This window comes from Notechis scutatus, chromosome 11, assembly GCF_049901735.1.
Source record: "Notechis scutatus isolate UNSWTSFEM ecotype Mainland chromosome 11, rNotScu1.2, whole genome shotgun sequence".
Classification (NCBI taxonomy): domain Eukaryota; kingdom Metazoa; phylum Chordata; class Lepidosauria; order Squamata; family Elapidae; genus Notechis; species Notechis scutatus.
In genome coordinates, this window is record NC_142019.1 from 4800059 (window position 1) to 4825054 (window position 24996).

The 24996-nt window shown below is 44.1% G+C and overlaps 2 protein-coding genes across 3 annotated transcripts in view; one reads left to right on the forward strand and one right to left on the reverse strand.

Annotated features, from left to right (window-relative positions):
* Positions 1-2433: 2433 nt before the first annotated feature.
* Positions 2434-24989, forward strand: LOC113418329 (lamin-B3-like). 2 transcript variants are annotated; one of them, XM_087972619.1, is made up of 11 exons: positions 2434-3013; positions 5473-5629; positions 7817-7942; positions 10247-10417; positions 10991-11095; positions 11808-12049; positions 13163-13412; positions 16703-16810; positions 16988-17104; positions 17384-17482; positions 24803-24989. In XM_087972619.1, exons 1-11 carry the CDS (start codon positions 2646-2648, stop codon positions 24818-24820), a joined length of 1761 nt encoding a protein of 586 aa, XP_087828745.1. In that variant the 5' UTR covers positions 2434-2645; the 3' UTR covers positions 24821-24989. The 2 variants fall into 2 exon arrangements, with proteins under 2 accessions (XP_087828745.1, XP_026532931.1); XM_026677146.2 differs by lacking the exon at positions 24803-24989 and adding an exon at positions 18890-20221 and having other exon boundaries at positions 2438-3013.
* The window catches only part of SH3GL3 (SH3 domain containing GRB2 like 3, endophilin A3), a 32602-nt gene continuing 31009 nt past the window's right edge, over positions 23404-24996 (reverse strand). Inside the window, exon 9 of the mRNA XM_087972628.1 lies at positions 23404-24155. Coding sequence (XP_087828754.1) covers positions 23950-24155 — 206 coding nt within the window. The 3' untranslated portion in view covers positions 23404-23949. The remainder of the gene's footprint in view (positions 24156-24996) is intronic.

Consider the following 24996-nt stretch of genomic DNA (forward strand, 5'->3'; position numbering starts at 1 on the left):
ACTGGATTTATTATTCACCGCGATTATTTATTTATTTGTCATACATGTACAAGATAACAGTATATTATAGTTGAATGGATCACATACCTCGGTTCTAGTTTACATGAAAGCTGGAACATGACCAAAAAACAAGGATAGAGAAAGCTCATACAGCAGTCTTCAAAATGAAAAAGTCTTCTGCAATAAGCCTAAGATTGAAAATCAGGCTTGTCAGAGGTTACACAGAGTTGGAATAGAGAGTTGGTTTCTGACAGAAAGCCACTTGAAGAGACTAGAAGCATTTGGAATGTGGATTGACAGGCAGCTGTTACGTATAAGCTGGGTTGACAAAATCAGAAATGAGGAGGTGAGAAGCTGCCTGGGAAAGCCAAGGGAAACCATCAAAACCATAAAAAAGCGAAAGTTAGAATATTTCGGACATGGGATGTGACACCCGGAAAAATACGGCCTACTTCACTTAATCCTCCAGGAAAAGATAGAAGGCAAATGAGGTCCAGGCAGAAGAAGAACAGCATGGCTTCCAAATTTAAGGGCAAATTGAGTTTGGACAAAACTCAATGGCACTTTTTCATGCGGCTGTTGATAAAAATAGGATCGCCAATGTCTGATGATGGATATGGCACAAGAAGATCATTATTTTTTTCCCTAGCAAGCCTAGAGTAATCCAATTCATCCGGCCAGCTGGAAAACAAAGGCCGTCTTGATTTACAACCATTCATTTAGTGACTGTTGAAAGTCACAATGGCTCTGAAAAAGATGAGTTGCATCCAGTCCTTGTGCTTTATGACTGCCGTGGCATCCCCGTGGTCATGTGAGCAATCCCCAAATTGATTTGGCAACCAGCATGTATTTAGAACAGCTGCAGCAAACTGGGGTCATGTGGTTGCTATTTATGACCTTCCCAGCCAGCTTCCAACAAGCAGTCAATGTGGGAGTTGGATTTGCTTAATGACTACATGATCCACTTAACAATTTCCCTGATTCACTTAACAACCAGGACAAAGAAAAAAAAAGACCGTAAAATCTGGTGCAACTCTCTTAACAACCACTTATCTCAGCAATGGAAATTTAAGTCCCAATTATCACAAGTTGATACCGATAAAGGAATATTTGTAGCTCAGCGTTGAAATGAGGGATCCTTGGTGGTCTCTGAGCTTGTTATTTTCTTGCAGACGCTTCATTACCCAAACTAGGTAACATCATCAATGCTAGAAGGGAGTGGGGTGTGTGGAGTGGAGGAGGATTGTGGGGTTCTTGGTGCTCTCTGAACTTGCTTATTTTCTTGCAGATGTTTCATTACCCAACTAGGTAACATCATCAGTGCTAGTAAGGAGTGTTGTTTGCTGTCAGTTTATATTCTGGTGTCTTGCCTGTCTGTGTAGGTGGAGGGCAGTCTTAGAGATTATTTGGTTGGGCTGTTTACTGATGGCACTTTGGCATAGCCTATGCCAAAAAGACAACCAACCAGCCCAAAAGAGAGCAAAAAGGCTCCAGCGTGGAATCAGCAACCAGGAATCACCAACTCCACCAGGAATCAGCAACCTCATCAGCCTAGATTAACTCCAAGGTCAACTTCAGACCAGCAATCAAGTAATCAATACCCCAGTCCAGAAACTGCCAAAGAGCCATCAGTAAACGGCAAACATCACTCCTTACTGGCATTCGGAGGTGGTCTTCAGCAGGTTCTGACCAGTTCTGGAGAACCGGTAGCGGAAATTTTGAGTAGTTCGGAGACCTGGCAAATACCACCTCTGAAATGGCCCAGCCCCCATCTATTCTCTGCCTCCTGAGTCTCAGCTGATCAGCTGGGTCTTCTTTGGTTGCCCTGCACAGGAGAATAGAGCTGGAAAGTAGGTTAGTGGGGTGGGAAGGGAATGGAGATTTTTACCATGCCCACCAAGCCACGCCCATAGAACCGGTAGTAAAAATTTTGAATCCCACCACTGCTAGCCCTGATGATGTTATCTAGTTGGGTAACGAAAGGTCTGCAAGAAAACAACCAAGCTCAGACATCACCAAAGACCCCTGGTGTCCTAAAATGAGGACCCCAACTAAATACACCCCTCCAACTCAGTGGTCCTCATGCCTCAACTCCGTTCTTCTCCGGGCTCGGTTTTTCCAGCCATTTAACCCAAGAAGCATCAGCGTAGTTAGGGCGTTTACGCGGGCTCATCCCAGCCGATCAGTTACATCCTGGAGAGTTTGCAACCTTGCGACGATCTCCACCTGCATCCCCTTTCCTTTTAGTCCTGCGGGCCATTTTGATGCCGGCATCTTTTCTTTTCTTTCTTTCTTTTTTAATGAATGACCAGGTGAGAGTGCACGTGCCGCGCCTTGGCAACCGAGCCCGCCTCCCCTTGGGAGGGGGGATTGGAGGGGGCTCGGCTTCTTTTTGTGTGCGGTGGTTAAAAGAGGCGCGGTGAGTCCCAGCCTCGAGACTCCGTGGGACACCTGGCAAGCTTGACCATGGGTGGGAGGAAAAGCGGAGCCCGGCAGATGCCCTTCGCCTGCTCTCCAGCTCCGAACCCAGCGGAGCATCGTCTTCCCGGCACGCTGTCCCCTTAAAAGGGACCGGTCGTTGTTGACCCGCGCAGGGCGTGTTTGCGCAAGTCCTTCTGGCCGGCCGGCTCCCTTCTTCGGCCCTGATGGCCGCGGCGAGCGTTTCCACGCCGGAGTCGGACAGCGGGCTGGCCTCGGACCTCTTGTGGAGCCCCTTGGCCAGCCCGAACCTCCGGAGATCCCTGCGGGAGAAGGAGGAGCTGCGCCAGCTCAACGACCGCCTGGCCGCCTACATCCAACGCGTGCGGGCCTTGGAGGCGGCCAAAGCGGCGTTGCATCTCCGCCTGGGCCGGTACGAGGAGGACAGCAGCCGCGACCTGGGCTCCTTGCGGAGCACCTACGAGAGGGAGCTGGCCAAGGCTCGCCAGGCGTTGGAGCACCGGGCCTTGCAAGAGGCGGCCTTGCAGGCGGCGGCGGACTCGTTGCGCGAAGAGCACCGGCAGCTTCTGGCCAGGTCAGTCCGGCGCCGGAGAGCCGCTTTCCAACGGGCCCGCCACTGGCTGGGTTCCCACGGCCCCGGGGGAGAAGGGAAACGCGGATGGTTGAGGCCGGTTGCTTCACTCCTCGGGCCGGCCCTGTTGTGCCAAAACAGGTTTTCCGTTACAAGCCACAAATCCCGTTTCGGCAAGGCCCGCAGTGACACCCACAAAAGGAACTGAGGTGGGAGTGGAAGGAAGGGGAAGCCCAGTTCACACAACACGCTAAAACCCTTTGCTTGCTTTTTCACCCATTAGGCTACTTGGAGATAAATTGGATGAGAGCCAGTTTGGTGGCTAAGGTGTTGGCCTAGCAACTAGGTGGCAATGAGTTCCAGGAACAGGGTTGGAGAAAAATAGACACGGTTGCTAGGAATAAGTGACACATGAGCTGTCAATAAGCGTAAAAGCTGGCTTGGGTGCTTTTGGGCCAGTCCTTCGTCCTCTCAATCCATCCCACCTCATAGGGTTATTGTGGGATCTCTCTCTCTCTCTCTCTCTCTCTCTCTCTCTCTCTCTCTCTATCTATCTATCTATCTATCTATCTATCTATCTATCTATCTATCTATCTATCTATCTATGCGCGAAATACCACTCACGCCTCATCACGAAATCTCCTGAACCATAAAGCCTACAAACTTGAAATTTGGCACATACGTTCCTCTTGGTTTCTAGGTGCTCACTAAGAAAGGATTTTTTGAAATGACCATCAGAGCATTAGTATTTCATATATTATTATTAATATGCTCTGATACTAAGGAGTTCTACTTCCCCTCCCCACCTGAAAAGAAATCTGTTCCAAATGCAAAACACAAGCAGAGGAGAGGAGGTTCAGTTTCAGAGCACCAAGCAGCTTTAGTACAGAACAGTTGAGCTAAGCTACCCCCAGGCTCCTTGCTGTCTCCTTGCTCACACAGCAAATACTGTTTCACTTTCCAAACAGCCCTCAACTCTCTCCCACACTGACAGGACACTAGCCAGATGAATATTGATGGATGTTGGTAGGCAGAGGCAGAATTCTCCCCCTTATTTTCCTCCCCCAAAACTAAGCCCCATCACATAATTTCATAGTGAAATTATCCAGTGCCTGGATCTCAGTATTAAAACTGTTAAAATGCTTGTCATATTTGTGAACACAAAGGCTTCTGTTTGTGAACAATCCTGGGTAAACTTATTCAAAGCCAATCTCTCTGGGCAACAGCACCCTGGGTTGAATTTCTTTCCATATGCTTTGAATTGTTGCGGACTGACATCAAAAACTCAGCCTTTCTTTCTGAATTAGGCATTTCATGATCTGTCCATTAGTTGTTTAATCTGGAAAACGCAATCATAACTTCTGATTTGCCAATTTTGGATATACAAAATAACCTCTCTCCATACTGGAGAATTGTGGACCGATAAATATTGATAAATGTTTATAAATAGTGATGTCGTTTAAAACAGATATGACTTCATTGTGAGTTGGAAAATATTCGCAGCAAAGGAACTCTTTTTCAAGGACAATGCTGAAAATAAAGGATTTTTCCTGAAAAGTTGGGGAATTCTGTCCTAAGCGCCATAGAGTCTTACCTGTCTGTTTCCAAAAGTAGGCAGTCTAGACTCTAGAGAGATCCCTGTATTATAGGCAAAATACAATAAAATAGCTTTAACTCTACATATGTGGATCCAGTTGTTTGCATCTGACATTACTGCAATATATGATATGTTAATCGTTATCAATAAAATTCAAATAGTACTGCAGATGTGTCTCTATAGATCGCATAACTAACAGAAAGCATATTCTGGCTGGTTGAAGAAGGATAGTGGCCCCTGAGGGCCAAAATTCTTCAGAAGTTTTCTTTTCCAGTTGTCCTTTTAAGATTCTCTGCTGAGGAGGCAGTTGCCATGGACACAAATGCTGATTTAGCATTTGCCCTACGCACTAGCAGCCTAGCATCTCTGTCTGTCTGAGAGTGAACGTGGTGGCATAGTGGCTGTCCAGATCATGTATAATCCTGGTTAATTTAACCTTGTTTACTGGAACTGGTTTTCTATGTATAGTACAATCACAGGATGATTAACGGCTTGCTCACGTGGCTCAGACAGTGTTACTGACATTTCTTTTATAGATTTGTGAAATACCATTTGATAAAATTGGGTCTCTCTGCTTCAGGGAGTTTACATTCAGAAGTCTAGAGGCTAGACTGGTATTTCACATTACACTAAGCTGTGGTTTGTGGAATCAGTACAGAGGCCCGAGCCACACCGTCTCCTAAGCGTAACTCATGGACTGGATTTGTGCGATGAGCAAAATAACCAATGTGCAAACTTTACAGTTTAGTGTGCTAGACAAGCAAGTGATCAGCTAGCCTTCCCAAACCAAGCTTTTAGCTGTTTTAAAGAACACACCACCTTAATACACCAAGCCATCTTCTGCTGCATCTCGCTTTGTTTGCAGGAACACTAAAAAAGAACATGAATTAAGTTCGGCAATTGCTCGAGCGAGAGATCTGGATGCTCGTCTAAACTCCAGAGAGGCTGAACTGGCAACCGCTTTACACACACAACAGAATTTGGAGAAAGAGCTTCAAGAATCCCAGGACCAAACCATCTCTGTAAGGGGTTGATCAGAGAAATCTCAACCGTCTTGTTAAAATTGTGGGGTCTTTATTATCTATCCTGCATATTTATTTTGCTCTTGGGTTTATTTTGCTATGCTGGATTTGGGGGCGGGGGGAAGGATTCTGGATCTCTGAATGGGGGAATTCTGGATTCCCACAGTACAGATAAGTTCTCGACTTACGATCACAATGGAGCCCCAAAGTTCCATTGTTAAGGCTCGGTTGTTAAGTGAGTTTCGCCCCAGTTTACAACCTTCCTTGCCACCGTTGTTCAATGAGTCAGTGCAGTTGTTAAGTTAGTACCAGGGTTGTGACCCATTGTCTTTGCTCATCAGGTCGCAAAAGGGGATCAAACGACCCCGAGACATTGCAACCATCATTAATATGAGTCAGTTGCCAAGCGCCTGAAGGTTGATCATGTGACTATGAGGAGGCTACAATGGTTGCCTTAGTAAGACTACACCTAGAGTAGCGCATCCAGTTTTGGTCACCACACTATAAAAAAGATGCTGAGGCTCTAGAAAAAGTACAGAGAAGAGCAACCAGGATGATGAGGGGACTGGAGGCTAAAACATACAATGAAAGATTACAGGAACTGGGCTTGGCTAGTCTAGTGAAGAGAAGGACCAGGGGAGACATGATAGCGGTCTTCCAATATTTGAGGGGCTGCCACGGGGAGGAGGGGGTCAAGCTATTTTCCTAAGCACCCAAAGGCCAGACAAGGAATAAAGGAAGGAAACTGAACAAGGAGAGATTCAACCTAGAAATCAAGAGAAACTTTCTGACAGTGACAACAATCAACCCATGGAACAGAAGTTGCCCTCGGAAGTTGTGGGAGCGCCATCACTTGAGACTTTCAAGAAGAGACTGGACTGCCATCTGTCAGAAATGGTGTAGGGTCTCCTGCTTGGGTGGGGGGTTGGACTAGATGACCTACAAGGTCCCTTCCAACTCTGATTATATGTTAAATCTGTCGCAAGTGTGAAAAACGGTCATAAGTCATTTTTCCCAATGCCATCGTATCTTTGAACCATCACCAAACTAACCATAAGTCAAGGACTACCTGTATCTGGGTTTGATTTCCTTGTGAATGAGGTCGACAGAGGCATAGAGTTTTCTATAATAATTGGGGAGGGGTATTAACAATCATACCATTTGACCTTGAATGGACTTTCAACCTAAAAAGACACTCAGCCATCAGTCAAATCCCCTCCCATCAACAAAGCTCCAGAATCGTGCCACTCTTGGATGGCACTAAAAGATCTCATTCAAAAATTAATCTTTATTTGCTTTCCTAAATGCTCACCTAGAAATGCCTTAGAACAAGTGTACTCCTATATCTTAGGGGGAAGATGACAGCTCTCTAATCCATGCTGGTTTAGAAATCTCCACTGATGCCAACATCTTCATTAAGTTGCTTGTACTCCATGGCTTATTAACTGGCAGCTCTAGCAGGGTTAGTGAAATAATGTTCTGATACACAAAGTTGGCTTAGAACCATGCAGTAGGCGAAGCCAAAATAAACTACATTACATGTTTTAGGGTGTGAACCTAATCGGTCTTACATGCTGAAAAACATAGGAACACATGTTTGTTTTATCTACAATTAGTAAGAATAACAAAAGCTTGCATGCTGTTTTACAGCCTAAAATGATCTGCTGGAATAGGCTGACTTGAAATAGTTTGCCTTTAGGCTACAGAAGGAGGTGAATCTTGAAAGATGGATGATTCACTTCAGACAAAATCTTAGCTGAAAATCCTAACTCCTAAAATCCTAACCTTTAGGATAGAATTATTTATTTATTGGCCACGTGTGATTGCACACACAAGGAATTTGTCTTGGTACATGTGCTCTCAGTGTACATAAAAGAAAAGATACATTCATCAAGAGTCAAGAATCATCAGGTACAACACTTAATAATAGTCATAGGATACAATAAGCAATCGAATCATACTAGGAAACAGTCAATATAAATCTGTTCTTGTGTCTAGTTGTTCTGGTGTGCCGTGCTGTATAGGGTTGTTTTGAGGGAAGGAGTTGAAACAGTGTATGTCGGGGATGTGAGGGGTCTGTAGATATTTTCACAGCCCTCTTTTTGACTCGTACAGTATACAGGTCCTATAGCTTGTGCAAATGCTTCATTGAGCACAACAAATGTTGTTGGTTTTTTTTTTTTCTAGCTTAAGGAGCTGCTGAAAAGTTCCAGAAATGAACTTCAGAATGAGAAGTTGAAAAGAGCAGAGTTGGAAAATCAAGTGAAATCTTTCCGAGAACAAGTGGCATTTCTGAAGAGCTTCCATGAAAACGTATGTATTTTCAGTCCAAAATGCCGATTTGATCCATTCCCTTAGAGCAGGGGTGTCCAACCTTGGCAACTTTAAGACTTGTGGACTTCAACTCCCAGAATTCTGGGAATTGAAGTCCACAAGTCTTAAAGTTGCCAAGGTTGGACACCCCTGCCTTAGAGCTTCAAACTTGTACAAATAATTTGAAGGGGCGCCATCTCCCTTCTGTTCTTCCCAATTGAAATGGAAAATAACTTTGCTGATATATTTTTTTCCTGGCCATCAGGACAAAAGCTGACAAGGTTACAAGCAAAAGTACTGTCTATGGAGATTCTCAATCATGGTTGTCCCAAAGGTGCTTTCCAAAGGGCAGCTGGACTTTCTTGAGTTTTTCCCCCCAGAAAAATGTTTCACTTCTCATCCAAGGAGCTTAACAGAATAACAGAGGTGAAAGGGACCTTGGAGGTCTCCCAGTCCAACCCCTTGCTCAGACAGGAAACCTTATACTATTCCAGACAAGCAATTGTCCAAATTCTTCTTTAAAACTTCTAGTGATGGAGCACCCACAACTTCCGCTAATTAATTGTTCTAACTGTCAGAAAATTTATCCTTAGTTGCTTTTCTCCTTGATTAGTTTCCACCCATTGCTTCTTGTCCTGCCTTCAGGGTCTTTGGAGAATGGCTTGACTCCCCCTTCTTTGTGGCAGCCCCTGAGATACTGGAACACTGCTATCATGCCATCCCTTTTTCTTCTTCAGTTCCTTTTTAAAAAAAAAAAAAACTTTTGAATTGGGTTATAAAAATAGAATTTTTTATTGGCCAAGTGTGGTTGGACACACACAAGGAATTTGTCTTGGTGCAAATACTTTCAGTGTACATAAAAGAAAAGATACATTTGTCAAGAGTCTAGAATCATCAGGTACAACACTTAATGATAGTCATAGGGTACAATAAGCAATCAAATCATACTAGGAAACAGTCAATATAAATCATAAGGATACAAGGGACAAAGTTACAGTCATACAGTCACAGTAGGAGGGGATGGGTGATAAAGAGTGATGAGAAGGTTAACAGTAATGTTAATAATATATAATCATATGATAATAAAAAATAAGGTACAAAAAATACAAAGGTAAATAGGAAAATGGTAGGAAGGAAGAAGGGCAGAGAAGTAAGAAAGGATAAGGAAAAAAGAAAAACTTTAACTTCCAATTCTCTCTGTTACCGTTAAATAAGGCATTGACATCAAAATCACTTTGTGTTTTTTCATAATAGTATGAACAAGCCATTTCTATAAAGATTTATCAATTGAATTGGTAAAACCCAAAATCAAAGTTTCATTCTTCTCCACTTCAAGCACAAAGTTCAGAAGTGGCCTCTATGTGGAAACAAAAGTGCTTATATTCTTGTCTTTAACCAAAATAATTTTGGCAGGAGCTGCTTCAGTCCTGAAGAAGTTTGGTTCGGAACTGAGGAAGCTTCTTTGATGAGAAGCGAAATGTTTTCAAGAGGGAAAAACCAAGAAAGTCTGTTTTATTTGGTGATCGCCTGTTAGATTGGCCAATTACAATAAGAAGGCGACCACTTTTCCTGCTGACAATCAGCCTTCAGATCTTCTAGGTCTGAATGCTAGAAATTCTAGGTCTGAATGTTAGAAATTAGTGTTTGTGTTGTGGCCTGCCAGTGGCCAGTGGAGCTGGCAGCAGATTCAGACAGTGAGGAGGTTGGGGAGGAACCTGGGCCAGTCCTGGAGGCTGAGAGAGGCTCAGGTGTGGGCTCTGCATCAGAGGCAGAGATGGGGCCAGGGCAGCCTGGCAGTTATCAGGTGCCTTCGGAGTTGGACAGCAGTGAGGTGGGGGAGTAGCTGGAGCCGGTTCCCAGCCTGCGCATGCACAGAGCTGCCAAAAGAAAAAAACAATTATGAACTAAGGGTCGATGTGGGAGTAAAGCCACAGGTGGACGGCTCATTTAGTGACCGTCCAAAGTTACAACAGCACTGAAAAAAGTGACTGGTTACTGTTTTTCATGCATGACCTTTGTGGCATCCCCATGGACATGTGATCAGAATTCAGATGCTTGGCAACTGATTCATATTTACGACCATGGCTAGGTCCTAAATTTTACAAAAGATGAGGAGAACATCTTTGTAGATTTGAAAATTCTACTTGTGTTATTTTGGATGAAGTGGCATTCGGAATATCCAAACTCAGCCCACAATTTATTTGAGGGCGGCGGTGGGGATCCAGATTTGTCAGTTGAATTAAAGCCTTTGTTTAGGGATTAAGTGAAGAAAATTCTTCCTTTGCAACTTGTTTCTCCTCTCAGGAACTCAAGAACAAGAAGCAACTTTACGAGAGCAGGATTCAAGGGATTGTATCTGGCCGTCGACAGGAATATGACGCTAAACTAATGAATTCTCTGCAGGAGCTGAGAAAAGAGCATGAACAACAAATCAAGGAATACAAAGATCAGGTGGAACAAAATTTCCAAGCCAAAGTGAGTTAAATAGGAAGAGTCTTCATTAATTAAAGGAAAGGGAAAATGTTGTGTTGTCTACTCAAAGCCATGTATTTCCATGGACCACTCTTTCTTTCGAGGATTAAAATAAACAATTGTAAAATCGATAATCAGGGATCGATAGCCCGACAACTCAAAGCAACCCTAATCAGAAAAATCCAGTGGTGAAGAATGCTGGAATATCAGCAACTTCTAAAAGGCCGTAAGTTCTTCATTATTAAAGGAGTCAGAAGCTAGTTAGTTGGTTGAGTCTAGAAATTAAATCCATAGTTTAGCCGTGGAACATTGAAGAGAATGATTTGGGGCTGGATTGGAAGATGATGTATGTGGAAACAGAATCAAAGGTCTACAGTTTGGGAAGAAGGGGAATTCAAAATAATAATTTTTGGATGCACTTTGGATGAAAATATGAAAAGAAGCAATACATTTACTTACAAATATATGGAACTTTATAACAGCACACACACTCTGAAAGTCCAAAATAGTTTTATTCCTGTTTGTAGATAGGAATGTGCTACAACAAAATATTATTAACCAAAATTATTTTTGCAGGTAGAAAATGCGCTCCTTTATGCTGAAAAGAAGCATGATTTAGCTACTTCTGTTCAAGAGGAACTGAAAAAAACGAAACTGAAGCTTGATAATCTCGTATCACAGGTAAACCAAAAACCCAGGCAAAACTAGGTATATGCAAGAGTGAGCAGATGCCTCCTGGGTCTTCTATTAGGAAGAGCATTTTATTAGTTCATCAAAATATAAAATACAGAAGTGCAAATAAAAATAAAAACAAGGGGGAAATAAGGGAGGAAAGGGGGAAATAAGGGAGGAAAGGGGGAAGAGAAAAATGTATAGGGTAAGAGGAGAAAGAAAAAGAAAAGTATTAACTTCTGACTCCTTTTGATGCAGTAGAATAAGGTAGTAGCATACCACCTCAACTTTTTACTTTTATATAGTAAAAATAGAAATAGCAATAGCACTTGACCTTATATACTGCCACATAGTGCTGTACAGCCCTCTCTAAGTGGTTTAGTAGGTCAGCACCCAACAGTCTGGGTCCTCATTTTACCAACCTCAGAAGGATGGAAGGCTGAGTCAACCTTGAACCAGTCAGAATCGAACTCTTAGCAGTGGGCAGAGTTAGCGTGCAATACTGCAATCTAACCACTGCGCCACCACGGCTAGCATAAGAATATATACTAGCTATTTCTATAACAACAAACCTATGGTATCTAATGAGCAAAACCCAAAATAAAAGTTTCAATGCTGATTTGGGGCCCCTTCAGTCTTTTAAAAAGAGATATCTGCTCTTAGAACCAGTCTGTCCTTAGCTCTGTCGCTCAACCTTAAAAACATTTCTGTTAAATCCAAGAATACCGAATTGCAAGCCAGGATCAAAGAGCTGGAAACTAAGATAAAGGAACTACATAGAGTGATTGATACTGAACGCGACTCCTCCAAAAGACGACTAGCTGAAAAAAACAGGGAGATGGCAGAGATGCAGCAACAGATGCAATCGCAGCTGGACGAATATGAGCAACTGTTGGATGTGAAGCTGGCCCTGGACCTTGAGATCAATGCCTACAAGATGCTGCTGGAAGGAGAAGAAAAACGGTAAGCTTGGAAATCTCCTCTCGGTAAGTACACTGTTGACTTACAACAGCTTGTTTAGCAATAGCCGTTAGATTTATATACTACTTAACAGTACTTTACAGCCCTCTCTAAGCAGTTAACAGAGTTAGCATATTGCCCCAACAATCTGGCTCCTCATTTTACCCATCTTGAAAGGATGGAAGGCTGAGTCAACTTTGAGCCTGGTGAGACTTGAACTGCCAAATTGCAGGCAGCTGGCAGTGAGCAGAAGTAGCCTGCAGTACTGCATTCTAACCACTGCGCCAACATGTGTCTTGAAATCTAAATCTGGATCTCCAATCCGAATGCAACTTTTTAACCCCCATGCTACACTGTCTCCCATGCTTCATGACCAACATGCTTCCTAATTATTAAATTAGCTCTTAATCTGGTTTGCATGAGGCATTAACTCCGATAAGACTGAATCCACACAAGATGCAAAACCAGAATAACTCTAGCAATAGCACTTAAGACTTATATATTGCTTTATAGCCCACTCTAAGTGGTTTACAGAGCCAGCCCCCAATAATCTGCGTCCTCATTTTACCCACCTGGGAAGGATGGAAGGCTGAATCAACCTTGAGCCTGGTGGGATTTGAACTGCCAAATTGCAGGCAGCCGGCAGTCAGCAGAAGTTGCCTGCAGTACTGCATTCTAACCACTGCGCCACCGTGACTCTCAAGTGACTTTCAAAGTTTTAACGACACAGGGAAAAGTCACTTATGACCATTTTTCACTATTATAACCATTGCACCATACCCATGGTCATGTGACCAAAATTCAGGTCCTTGACAACTATTTGTGACTCCTATTTATGACGGCTGCAGTGTTGCAACCTTCCGACAAGCAAAGTCAATGAGGAAATCAGATTCACTTAACCAGCATGTTACTGACTTAAGAACTGCAGTGATCCACTTAACAATTGTGTCAGGCAAGGTTGTAAAATGGAACCAAGTCTTACTTTACAAATGTTTCACTTAGCAGCATAGATTTTGGGGCTCAATTGTGGTCATAACTCAAGGACTACCTGTATTTTCTTAATCTAGGTTGTGGCTTTTAAGAGTAACATATATTTTTTTTGCTTTACTTTGGTAGTTTGAAACTCTCCCAATTCTCCTCTGAAAGTGGGAAAGCAGAGAGGAAAAGCGATAGGAGTTGGACCACCATAAGTCACGGCCACCGCCTCTTCCTGCAAGGAAGGAAACGCAAACGTGCATCGGCCAAGAAACAGGCGCACAGCCTGAGCTTCAAAGTGGTCCAGCGAGCATCTTCTTCAGGAAGCATCTCCATAGAAGACATTGACATGGAAGGAAAATTCATCAAAATTAAAAACAATTCTGATCAGGTAAAAACCATTCGTCTCTGGAGTTTTCAAACATCTGGGTGTTTGCATCTGGAAAAAGGTAACTTTGGGAACACAGGTAGCCCTCAAGTTACAACCATTCGTTTAGTGACTGTTCAAAATTGCTGTTCTGACACAGCTCCCCAAACACGACAAACCCTCTGATGTGAACTCAAAAGATTCCTTTATTAGGAATGCTGGCAGCCCCGGCAAAAACTTTCTCTCGCAGGCTAACAAGTCTGTCCACCAGGGAGACGAATAGTTGTCTGCCACATCTCCGCCCCCTACCTTTTATCCCCAGAGCTAGAGCGGGGCTTTGCTATTAGCGGTGACTCTTACTTCCCAAGGATCAGCCCATAGATTTCCACTGCTCTCCTCTCCTCTGCCTTCTGCGCATCCACACGTCAGACACTGAACCCAGCTGTTCCTCCTCTTCCTCATCAGCTCCAGACCTGGGAGCTGTTGACTTTCCGCCTGAGGGCTAACAGAAGGCTCAGGTTCTGTCTCTGTCTCTCTTTTTCTGACAGCTCCATTCCCTCTTCCCCTTCGGAGCTCCCAAGTTGCCCTGATGCTGACATGGACTCCCACGCTGCCTCCTCATCTGATTTGGCTGCTGGAAGGGTCGGCAGCTGACAGGCCACAACAATTACAGCGGCACTGTAAAAAGGGATTTAAAACCAGTCCTTGCACTTAGGGCTATCGCAGAAACTCCATGGTCATGTGATCAAAATTTGGGCACTTGCCAACTGGCATGTATTTACAAAGGTTGCAGCATCCAAGGATCACATGATCATCATTTGCAACCTTCCCAGCTGGCTTCTGACAAGCAAAGTCAACGGGACAGGACAGATTCACTTAACAATCATGGGATTCATTGCAGTGATGGCAGAAAAGGCTCTAAATACATGTATAACCCATTTAACAACCAACTTGCTGAGCAGTGGAAATTCTACTCTTAGTTCTGGTTGTAAGTCAAGGACTACTTAAAGATTCTTTCTTTGGAAAGAAAAGAATAGCTTGACTTGTTTCTTTCATAAATCCTATGGTTTTCAAGTTTGGGACAGGATCATAGTCCCGGAATTCTTAGCAATAGCAATAAGCACTTAGACTTATATGCCACTTCACAGTGCTTTACAGCTGTGATGACCCGGAATGTAACACAAACGTAACAAAATCCAAAACGTAAATAAATGTCCTTCAATGCCTCCAACTTGGCCCCACTATTCAATTGTTGGAGATAAAACGTACTCAGAAATAGTCTTCAAAAGAAAGCAATACAGTCTGAACTTAATGAGCAAATAGAGGTGAAATAAAAAAACCAAACAAACTACAGTGATGAAATTTCCACAACGGAACAGGACAAGTATTTACCAAATTCAAGGAGATAACAAAGCAGAGTCTGTTGGAAGGACACCAATCAAGATAACTTCAGACCAAAATAACACACGCTTTGCTTCTGGCAACCTGTGTTTTAACCGCCTCTCTTATATGCTCATCTCCCCAGCTGCAACCAATGAGGAGGATCATGGCCGCTTCCTCTTTCGCAAGCCAAGTTGTTGCCTTCTCCGTTCCTCCCTATGTGTCCTTGGATACAGAGGGGATGAGCCTGGTTCTTCCTCTGACTGCCCAGCAGCCTCTATCCTTCCCCAGCCTCCTCCACAACCTCTGGAGCCACACCTCCACTCCCTGTCGGCTGTTCCTCCTCTCCCTCAGAGTCTGACTCTACCAAGGGCATGACAACAGCCCTCTCTAAGTGGTTTACAGAATCAGCCTCTTGCCCCCAACAATCTGGATCCTCATTTTACTGACCTCAGAAGGATGGAAGGCTGAGTCAACCTTGAGTTCCATCAGGATCGAACTCCAGGTTGTAGGCAGAATTTGCCTGCAATGCTGCAATTCAACCACTTGGGATATCCTTTAGATATGAAGTGATTAAAAATACAAAGGGGGAGACATGCTATTTCTCCCAGACCAATTGCCCCCTTTCAACCTGGTTTTCTTGAAATGAAGAGTCATTGCAAAGAGGATACATGAGAGCAAAAAATGAAGTCTGTGTGATAAAGAAAAATTTGCTTATAGAAAGTTACTCTGGGAACACAAGTAGTTCCCAATTTACAACCATTCCTTTTAACATCTATTCAAAATCAGGAATGGAGAAACTCAACTTGGATCAGGAGTGAAGAAACTCAACTCCAGGACCATCCTCAGCTGCAAAAGCTCACTGAGCGATGTTAGACCTGTTATTATCTCATAATTCAGGACTAAGACTAGAGTAACAGAGTGGGAAGGGACCTTGGAGGTCTTCTCGTCCAGGGGTCGCCAACCTTTTGAACCTCAGGGACCAGCAAACTTTTAAATCCCGCGGACCAGAGACCCTGGAAAAATCCCCCAAAAAGTCTGCAGGAAAATTCCCTACCCCATTTTCCTACTGATCGATCGTTCTTTATTTGGGATCACAGGATACCGTCTCCAGCTCCATTCTCAGTGGGGAGAAAGAGAGAGAGAGAGAAAGAGAGACTTTTGGCTTCATGCAAGGAAAGGAAAGCAGCAGAAGTCTTTGTTTCTCTCCCCCAAACTCCACCAGAAATGAGTCTTTATGAGACTTGTTATGTGGGTGCAGCCTCTTGGAGCAGGATGCCTTGCAGGGTCCCAAAGACTCACTTCTGGCAGAGTTTGGGGGAGAGAAAGAAAGACTTTTGCTGCTTTCCTTGCGTACAGCCAAAAGCAGAAGAAAGAAGCAGAAAGAAGGAACCCGGTGGACAGGTGAGGCGCGTGGAGCAAGTGGAGCAAGTTCCCCCCCCCCTCCACCCTTTCCCCCTTCCCCTCAGTACCTTGTTCGCAATGCAAGCCTTGTGTTCCCACGGGCCATGTGGGAGGTGCAGCCTTTTGTTCCCGCATAGCCTGGCTTAATTGCTTTAGTGGCTGACATTTCTCTGCGGACCACCAAAATTTTCTCACAGATCACCAGTGGTCCCCGGCCCACTGATCTAGTCCAACCCCCTGCTTAGGCAGGAAACCCTACATCACTTCAGACAAATGGTTGTCCAATCTCTTCTTAAAAACTTCCAGTGTTGGAGCATGTTCACCTACATGCTAGGATTTTTTGGCAAAAGAAGTTTTATTTATTTATTTATTTTTATTTGTCAATTGCTTACAAGATAATAGGTATAAGTAAAAACATAGTTAGGAATACATGGATACATATAAGAAAAATAAAAAACTATATAAAAGTTAAAAGTTTTTCCACCAGGGCTTTAGGTCAATTGTTTCTTAGATGCTACTTTGGTTTGCAGGATCAGCTACTAGGTGGATGGATGGTTAGGAAGCAGCACCAAAATGAATCAGACACTATGTACAAGTTTCCTGCTCAATTCATTCTTCAGGCTGGTCACGTAGTAACTGTGAGTGTCTATTTTTAATAGTTCTCTTACTTTTTTGTGGGGGGATGGAAAACTTTAAATGGTTTTATTTTGCTTCTTGTTGTTAAGCCTGCTTGAAAAGCTATCCACATTCCCTTTCACATCAGTCATAAACCATTTAAAATCAGATTTAACTTCTGTACCATTATTTCTTTTCAGATCTGGGGGAAAAGTGTGGGTTTAAACCCAAGTCCTAGCACCCTGGTTTGGGAATCCCAAAAGTCATGTAGACTTGGAGAGAACATCGGTATTGTTCTCCTCGACGGTGATGGGAATGTAAGTACCAAACTGACTTTACCTAATTATTACTCAGAAAGCCAGTTTAGTTTGATGGTTTAGGGCACCAGCCTAGAATCCAGGAGACTACGAGTTCTGGTTTCCAATTTAGATATTTGGGTCAGTCACTCACTCTCAGCCTAAGAAGAACACAAAACAGTTGCAAGGAAAACTCTGGGTTTATCCAGGCAGTTGCCGGGAGTGAGGACTTAACTGGAAGGCACAAAAATATTTTTTTAAAAAAAGTTAACACCTCTGTCACGTGTCTTCTACTTTCAGGAGACTGCAGAAGGAATGATCATGTATCTGGAAAGAGGAGAAGGTGATGGAGAAATGGAAGATGCTGCAGAAGAAACAAAGCTAGGGATTCATAGCCAGGTATGTTTAACTGACCATCTGAATGTTGAGAATGAGAACTAGATCATTGGATTCTTATTTGGTGGATGGGGATGCATTTCACTTCAAATGCCAATTGGGGAAAACAGTGGTCGGATTCAAAAAATTTTTTACTACCGGTTCTGTGGCATGGCTTTGTGGGTGTGGCATGGCTTTGTGGGCGTGGCAGGGGAAGGATACTGCAAAATCCCCATTCCCTCCCCACCCCACTAACCTGCTTTCCAGCTCCGTTCTCCTGTGCAGGGCAACCAAAGAAGACCCAGCCAATCAGCTGGGACTCAGTGGGAGGCGGAGAAGAGATGGGGGCGGGGCCAGTCAAAGGTGACATTTGCCGGTTGTCCGAACTACTCAAAATTTCCACTACCAGTTCTCCAGAACTGGCCAGAACCTGCTGAATGGTGGAGAAGTTTTCAAAAGTGTAATAATATGCACATTAGTCACGCCAATGGGTCTAGACTGCCCCAATCATGCTAGCGGAAGAGGCCTGCTACAAAATTGCAGCAGGCAGGGTCGAGAACCTTTTCCATTGTGGTCCAAACTCTGTGGAACACTCTACCACCGCAGGTGATGAGGACTGCTCCCTCCCATTTGGCCTTCTGAAGGTATTAAACGACTGACCCAAATTTCCCCGCTTGGCTTGGGGCAAGACTCTTGGACAGAGCAAGAAGATCTCATCCCCATGTCATCCATCTCCTTGATTCTAGTTTTTTTTTGCAGAATTTAAAACAATAAAATTTCCCATTTATCTTTTTATGGTTTGTAAGCCACCCAGAGCAGTAGTGGTATTCAAAAGTTTTTACTACCAGTTCTGTGGGTGTGGCTTGGTGAGCGTGGCTTGGTGGGTGTGGCAGGGGAAGGTACTGAAAAATCCCCATTCCCTCCCCACCCCACTAACCTGCTTTCTAGCTCTGTTCTCCTGTGCAGGGCAACCAAAGAAGACCCAGCCAATCAGCTGGGACTCAATGGGAGGCAGAGAATAGATGGAGGCAGGGCCAGTCAGAGGTGGGTTTTGCCGGTTCTTCGAACTACTCAAAATTTCCGCTACCAGTTTTCTAGAACTGGTCAGAACCTGCTGAATACCCACCTCTGACCCAGAGTCACCTTATCCGAGCGGCCTACCAATTTAATAAATGAATAATGTAGTAATGTTCCTCTCATCTCGACATATTCGGGATTAAAAAAAGAAATGAAAGCAGCCAGGGGGGTGTTCTTAAAAATCTTGCAAACTTACAAAAGGAAACAAGAACTTATTTCCCCCCCAGTATTGCTCAGCCAGGTTGTAAACTTATGGTTTATGGGCACTACTTGTGTACTGAAATAATTGTGGCAATCCATACAACCCTCCAAGCCAGAGATCATCAGTTCTAAGCTGTCCATTCCTTCCCGCAGCACAATGAAACCCGCAGCTGCCCCATCATGTAACCAGAAGTTGGTTCCTTACTGGATAAGCTTGAAACAGGATGTGCCCAGAATTGAAAATGGCGTCAGAGATTGTTTGGCTCCGCCCAGGGAGTGGATGCTGTACCTTTCCTCCATTCTTCTCAACTTCCAAGGACAAGGTGGCTTGTGACTCCTAACGGCCAACCCGTGAAAGACTTATATGCAAGGATTAAGGCAGATGGGTACCATCTTGATTATGATCATCTCGGAGTTGCCTCTGTGAGCCTTAAGATACCTTCCATTTTTCTGGCCTACTATGAACAAGCAAGCAGCTCATCTTGCTAAATTAGAAGGATAGTAAATGCCCTGTGTTATTTAATCAAGTGCCTGGTTATTTGGCACAAAGTGTGGCCTTTTGCAAACCTCCTCATTCCTCTATAAACCAGGGGTCTTCCTCCTGTATGTATCAAAACAAAAGCCTGACTTTTGTACCGAGGTTGCAATTCTAGTTTTCTTCGATAGCTGGGCAGGTGTTCCAACAAATAGGCCACATTAAGGAATTCCTTTTGCTCCAATTATATATGGTAGCCATACACTACCTGCTTCCTCTCTTTTTTAACAGAAATGGCCATGACAAAGCATATTGGAGGTTTGTCTAGAAGTTGCCTAACGCCAGGGCTGATTTTGCAATAGGAAAAAAAAACAAAAAAAACAGCAGGGGAATCTTTCCTTACGCTGTCTTCTTTCAGAATGGACCTGAAGGAACATGCAGGGAGGAAGTTAAAAGTGCCCATCAAATTCAGCATTTCTTTTCAGTCGCTACCAGCAACAATTCATGGCCAAAGAATGTTTTTGTTCCTACCAGAACACAGTGTCTTTTTCTGGAAGGGTTTCTTTCAGTTGGATTTTCTTCGACGGAGAAATGGTTAAATTATTAACGCCAGCGGTTTCTGATATTTTACCAGGCCTGAGCAGTTTGGTGTGGTACTTGCTGTTTAGGTGCTTCTACTTGCGTGTCGGCCTTATTAAAGGCACAAATCTGGTAAACATTTGCTTCCGATTAAAGATATCTCCTTTCAGCCAACGGCTCTTTACGGCGTTTAAAACAAAATCTATATTTGGCAGGCTTAAGTCATATTTTGTCCGTAATGTTATTTCAAGAGGAAGAAACGTTCTCCAAACTGAGCCCCCTGTCTTGATGCATTTTTTACTCTATTCTATTTTAAATTGTACCTCATGTCCCCATTTATGGGAGATTGCTTAATAAAATTTGGACCAATATCGTCAATTTAACCATAATAACTTGGTAACAACTAGTAGCTTACACGGCTTATGAGGGGGGGGGAAAGGGGGGGACAATAGATGAAATTCCCATGAAACCTGAAATAGCTCCTTTCTATAATAATTAGGAAGGTTGGTTGCTTTGCTTATAGGTTTTAGAAAAATTCAGTTTGCTGCTGTGAGACATACTGGAATAAAGTCATTGGGTTGTTGAATACTGTTTAGTCTTCAAGAACTTTGCTTCATCTAATGCTATAAGCTAATGGTTCCCAAAGTGGGCGGTACTGCCCCTGGGCTGGGATGCCTTAGGGGGGCGCCAAGAGGCAAGGGGGGGCCTTCAAGGCGCTGGCCCTGCAGGTTCACCCATTGACTAGCACCGCTCCGGAGCCGGCGCCTCCAATGCGGATGCGGTGGCACGTTATGTGCCACCACGGCCGCGTTCGACACTCCGCTGCCCCTGCTGCATCTTAGCGCCCCTCTGCTGGCCCCCTTGGGGACGCTAAGAGGCGGCAGGGGGGTGTTCGAGGTGCCGGCCCTGCAGGTTCACCCACTGACTGTAGTAACGCTCCAGAGCCGGCGCCTCCAATGCGGAAGCAGTGGCACGTTATGTGCCACCACGGCCGTGTTCTATGTGCCACCCCCTAAGGGGGCCGGCAGAGGGGCGCTAAGAGGCAGCAGGGAGGCATTCGAGGTGCCAGCTGGCCCTGCAGGTTCACCCATTGAGGTGCCGGCTCCGGAATTGATGTTTCCCGACGTGCCTGCAGGGGCGGCGCCTCGAACACAGCGGCAGTGGCACGGCTTTGCTCTACTTTTCCAATGCTGCCCTGCTACCTGGCCTGGGCTTCCTCAACCCTGCCCTGTACTGGCTCCAGGAAGCAGGGAACAGCACCGCCCTCTACGACGTGAGTGCCCCGGTAGGGGGGGCGCTTGGGAAGCTGATCCCTGGAGGGAGGGGCAGCCTGTGAACTTGCTGTCAGGCACGGCAACTACAAAGAGGAGCAGCCTTGGTTGAACGGGATCCTGGATGTGGTCAAAGCCTTCCTACCTATCTACCAATCTGTCCATCCATCCATCCAAAAGGTCTGTCTTTCTGTCTACCTACCTACCTATCCATCCATGCATCAATCCATCTATCTTCCTACCTACCTACCAATATATCTACCAATCTATCTATCTATCTATCTATCTATCTATCTATCTATCTATCTATCTATCTATCTATCTATCTATCTATCTATCTATCTATCTATCTCTACCTGTCTGTCATCTATCTATCCATACATCCATCCAAAAGGTCTGTCTGTCTTCCTACCTGCTTGCCTGCCTGCCTGCCTGCCTGCCTGCCTACCTACCTACCTACCTACCTATCTGTCTCTCTGTCTCTATCCTTCCATCCATCCATGTTCGAGGCGCCAGCTCCACAGGCACATCAGGAAAGTAGAGCAAATCCAGGGAGGGAGGGAGGGAGGGAGGGAGGGAGGGAGAGAGAGAGAGAGAGAGAGAGAGAGAGAGAGAGTGAGAAAGTGTGTGTGTCTGAGAGAGAGAGAGAGAGACCTGATGCATCAGATTGAGATGAGGCCTAGTTTAGACTGAGGCCCTTTTCCACATTGAAACCTCTTTGGCTTCTATTAAAGGTTTTGTGGACGAAACATGGTCAAGACTATCAGGAAGCTCTCACATTTTGTTGAGGCTTTAAACAGGATCCATTGGACCAGACCTCCACCCTAAAATATTACTTTTCCCCCAATGAATTATAGTGCCAATTCTGAAGAAGGCAAAACCAAAATGTACTGGTAAATTACGAGAACACACACACACACACACACTCCCTTCTAACCCTACTGGAGCAGGTGATTGGACTAGAATAGATATCTCATTATCTTTCTCCTCCCTCCCTCCCTCCCTCCCTCCTTTATTTCTTTTTCTTTCTGTCCCTTCCTTCCATCCCCCCCTATTTCTTTGACCCTTTTTCTTTCTTTCCCTTTTCTCTTTCTTTTCTTCCTTCTCTCTTTCTCTCTCTCTCTCTTTCTATCTCTCTCTTTCCCTCTCTCAGGATCACCCCATTGACTTGGTCCACTGCTCCACTTGGACTTGCTTGCGCAGGTCTGTCTGGTGCAGCGGGCTCAATGGGGTGGACCTGCGGGGCTGGCACCTAGAACGTGGCAGTGCCGGCACATTTGAAAAGTAGAGCAAAGCCAGAGATCAGTAATTTTTGCTGCAAAGAATAACAAAAGCTTCTGGGCTGTGCACAAGAAGGGACACACATGTCAATGCAATTCAGCAACATAAAATAAAGAAATACAAATAAAACAAATCAACAAGAATCAGCAAAGCATCTCTGATTAGATTCTATTCACTACTAGAATCTAATCAGAGATGCTTTGCCAATTCTAGTCCAATGACCTGCTTCAGCAGGGTTGGAAGGGAGGGTGTGTGTATGTGTGTGCATGGCTGTCAAAACTCCAAAAACAGGTCAAGTAGTTCTGGGGAGGCCAGTCATAAATTAGAACACTTGCTAAACAACCGGCCGTTAAGTGAGGACCACTTGTATTTGGTTTGCCAGTCACGAAACCACACCCACCCAGTCACATGCCCACCAAACCACACCTATACCTAGTCATGTGACCACAAAGCCACACCCAGCCAGTCACGTGACCAGCAAGCCATGCTCATCCAGTCACGTGACCAGCAAGCCACACCCTCAAATTAGGCCACGCCCACAGAAATTGAATCCCACCCCTGGATGGGGGGTACCGAGGATGAGTTTGTAGCGTCAAGGGGGGCGGTGGACTGAAAAAGTTTGGGAACCGCTGCTATAGGCAGTAAGTTGTGATCCTTCAAAAATGTATATTTTACTGTACACTTTGAGAGAGAATTTAGTTTAGTTTTATCCTTAGCTATATGTTATATAGTTGATTTTAGCAAGATTTGATCTCAGCTGAATGTTCCTCTGTAAGCAATGCTGGTTAGCTTGAGCAAGAAGTTGGATTTTTGAGCCCTAAATGAAAAGATGGAAAAACAGATCAGAATGATATGGGGGGAAAAAAGTTTTAAAGAATCTTTTGTACTGTAGGAGGGAAGCCAGAAGTACCAACTAAGCTGATAACACTCAATTTTTTTCTTATCCGTGGCCATTTTTCAGAAACCTAGTTCACAAGTGCAAAAGCTCAAGTGCCAAAATTTAGCTCTGGGTACGGCAGATGGTATGAAGCCAGTAGCCAAAAGAATGACATACCTTGTAAGATGCAGAGGAAATATATTTCCCACAAGAATGTTTTTATTATAACTGGTCAGTGAAGAGTTAAAAGCATTGGAGGATAACGTTGACTTAATACAGGAATATCAAGGAAGCAATCATTTTTCTCTAGTCAAAAAGTACACGGTAAGTATCAGCTTTTCACAGTTAAGTTCAATGTAACAGTAGTGGGTCAAGGATAACCAACTCAGAGTAGCTGTCAAATTTGTACCCACAAAATAAAATTCATCCCTCGATGAATGGCTTCCCGTTGCAATAATCGGCATCAATAGCTTGGCTTTCGGGAAAAGCCTCCGCGAGATTTTCAAGGCACAAAAAGCACAGGGCCGGCTACTGTTCTTTGCTTATAACCAACAGGGCTTCATAATTTGAAAAACAAATGGTATGGATACAAAATAAATATATTCCTTTAAAAACGCATACAAAAGTCAGTTAAGTTGGTCAGAAGAAGCACAGACTTTCGGAGCGCAGGTGAAAACACGGCTTTGGGCACAAAGAATGTTTTGGTTGCATCAGCAGGAAAAGGAGATGCTCACTGCGGCAGGGCGACAATGACTTCAACATAGCTGATGGGGAAGAATCCGGATTCCCCATTTAACATGCCTTCATACCAGTTCTCGTCAATCTGATTGGTCAACATGATGATGTCGCCTTCCTTAAAGCCAAGCTCCCCTTCATTTTCAGGCTCAAAGTCATACAAGGCTTGGCAGCAAGGTTGGTCCATGTGCAACGAAGAACCTGGCCAGAATGAGCAATGGAGACATTCAGGTTGCTTTCCGACAAAATTGTGTCTCAAAGTCAATTTGCAACAAAGTGCAAGATTATAAATAGTAGACTGCACACTGAAAGATTATAAAGTAGACTGCACATGCAACGAAGTGCAAGATTATAAAGAGTAGACTGCACAAAGTTAATGCAGGTAGTCCTTGACTTAACAACAAAACACTTACCAACTCTTTGAAGTTAACAACAGACTCAAAATTACAACCCATTCTTGAAGTTACAACTGCTGCACCCCCTTCAATTGCACTTGGCAATTGCCTTGCATTTAAAATGGATTGCAGCATCCAGTAGCCACATGGTTATGTTTTGAGATTATTTTTTTTGCCATTTTCTGGCAAAAAATACTCATTGGATAAGCTGGATTTGGATTTGTATCAATGTGATTTGCTTTATGACCATAGTGGCTCACTTAATCATCATTGTAAAAATGGTTGTAAAATCTAGTTTGGTCATATGGTGACTTGACATGGTCAAAATTCTGGCTCAAATGTAGTTGAAAGTCCAGGATTACCTATAGTTAAGCACTAGTGCCTACTACATCTTTGAATGATTTGCTTTCTTTCTGACCAACCTTTCTCTTGCACATATTTACACTTCTCTAGATATTTGCCCTGGCTTAATTATTTCATCACCCCTTCCCAAAAAATGGGGCTCCCTTTGAAGATAATTGCTTGCTGAATTTATGCTTGAAGGATGAGAAATGAAAGGTCTTCAAGGAAAATCAATGTCCAGTGGCCTTATTGAAACTTTGGGACAACCATGACCCAGAAGATCAAGAATCTCCTAGATCCCATGG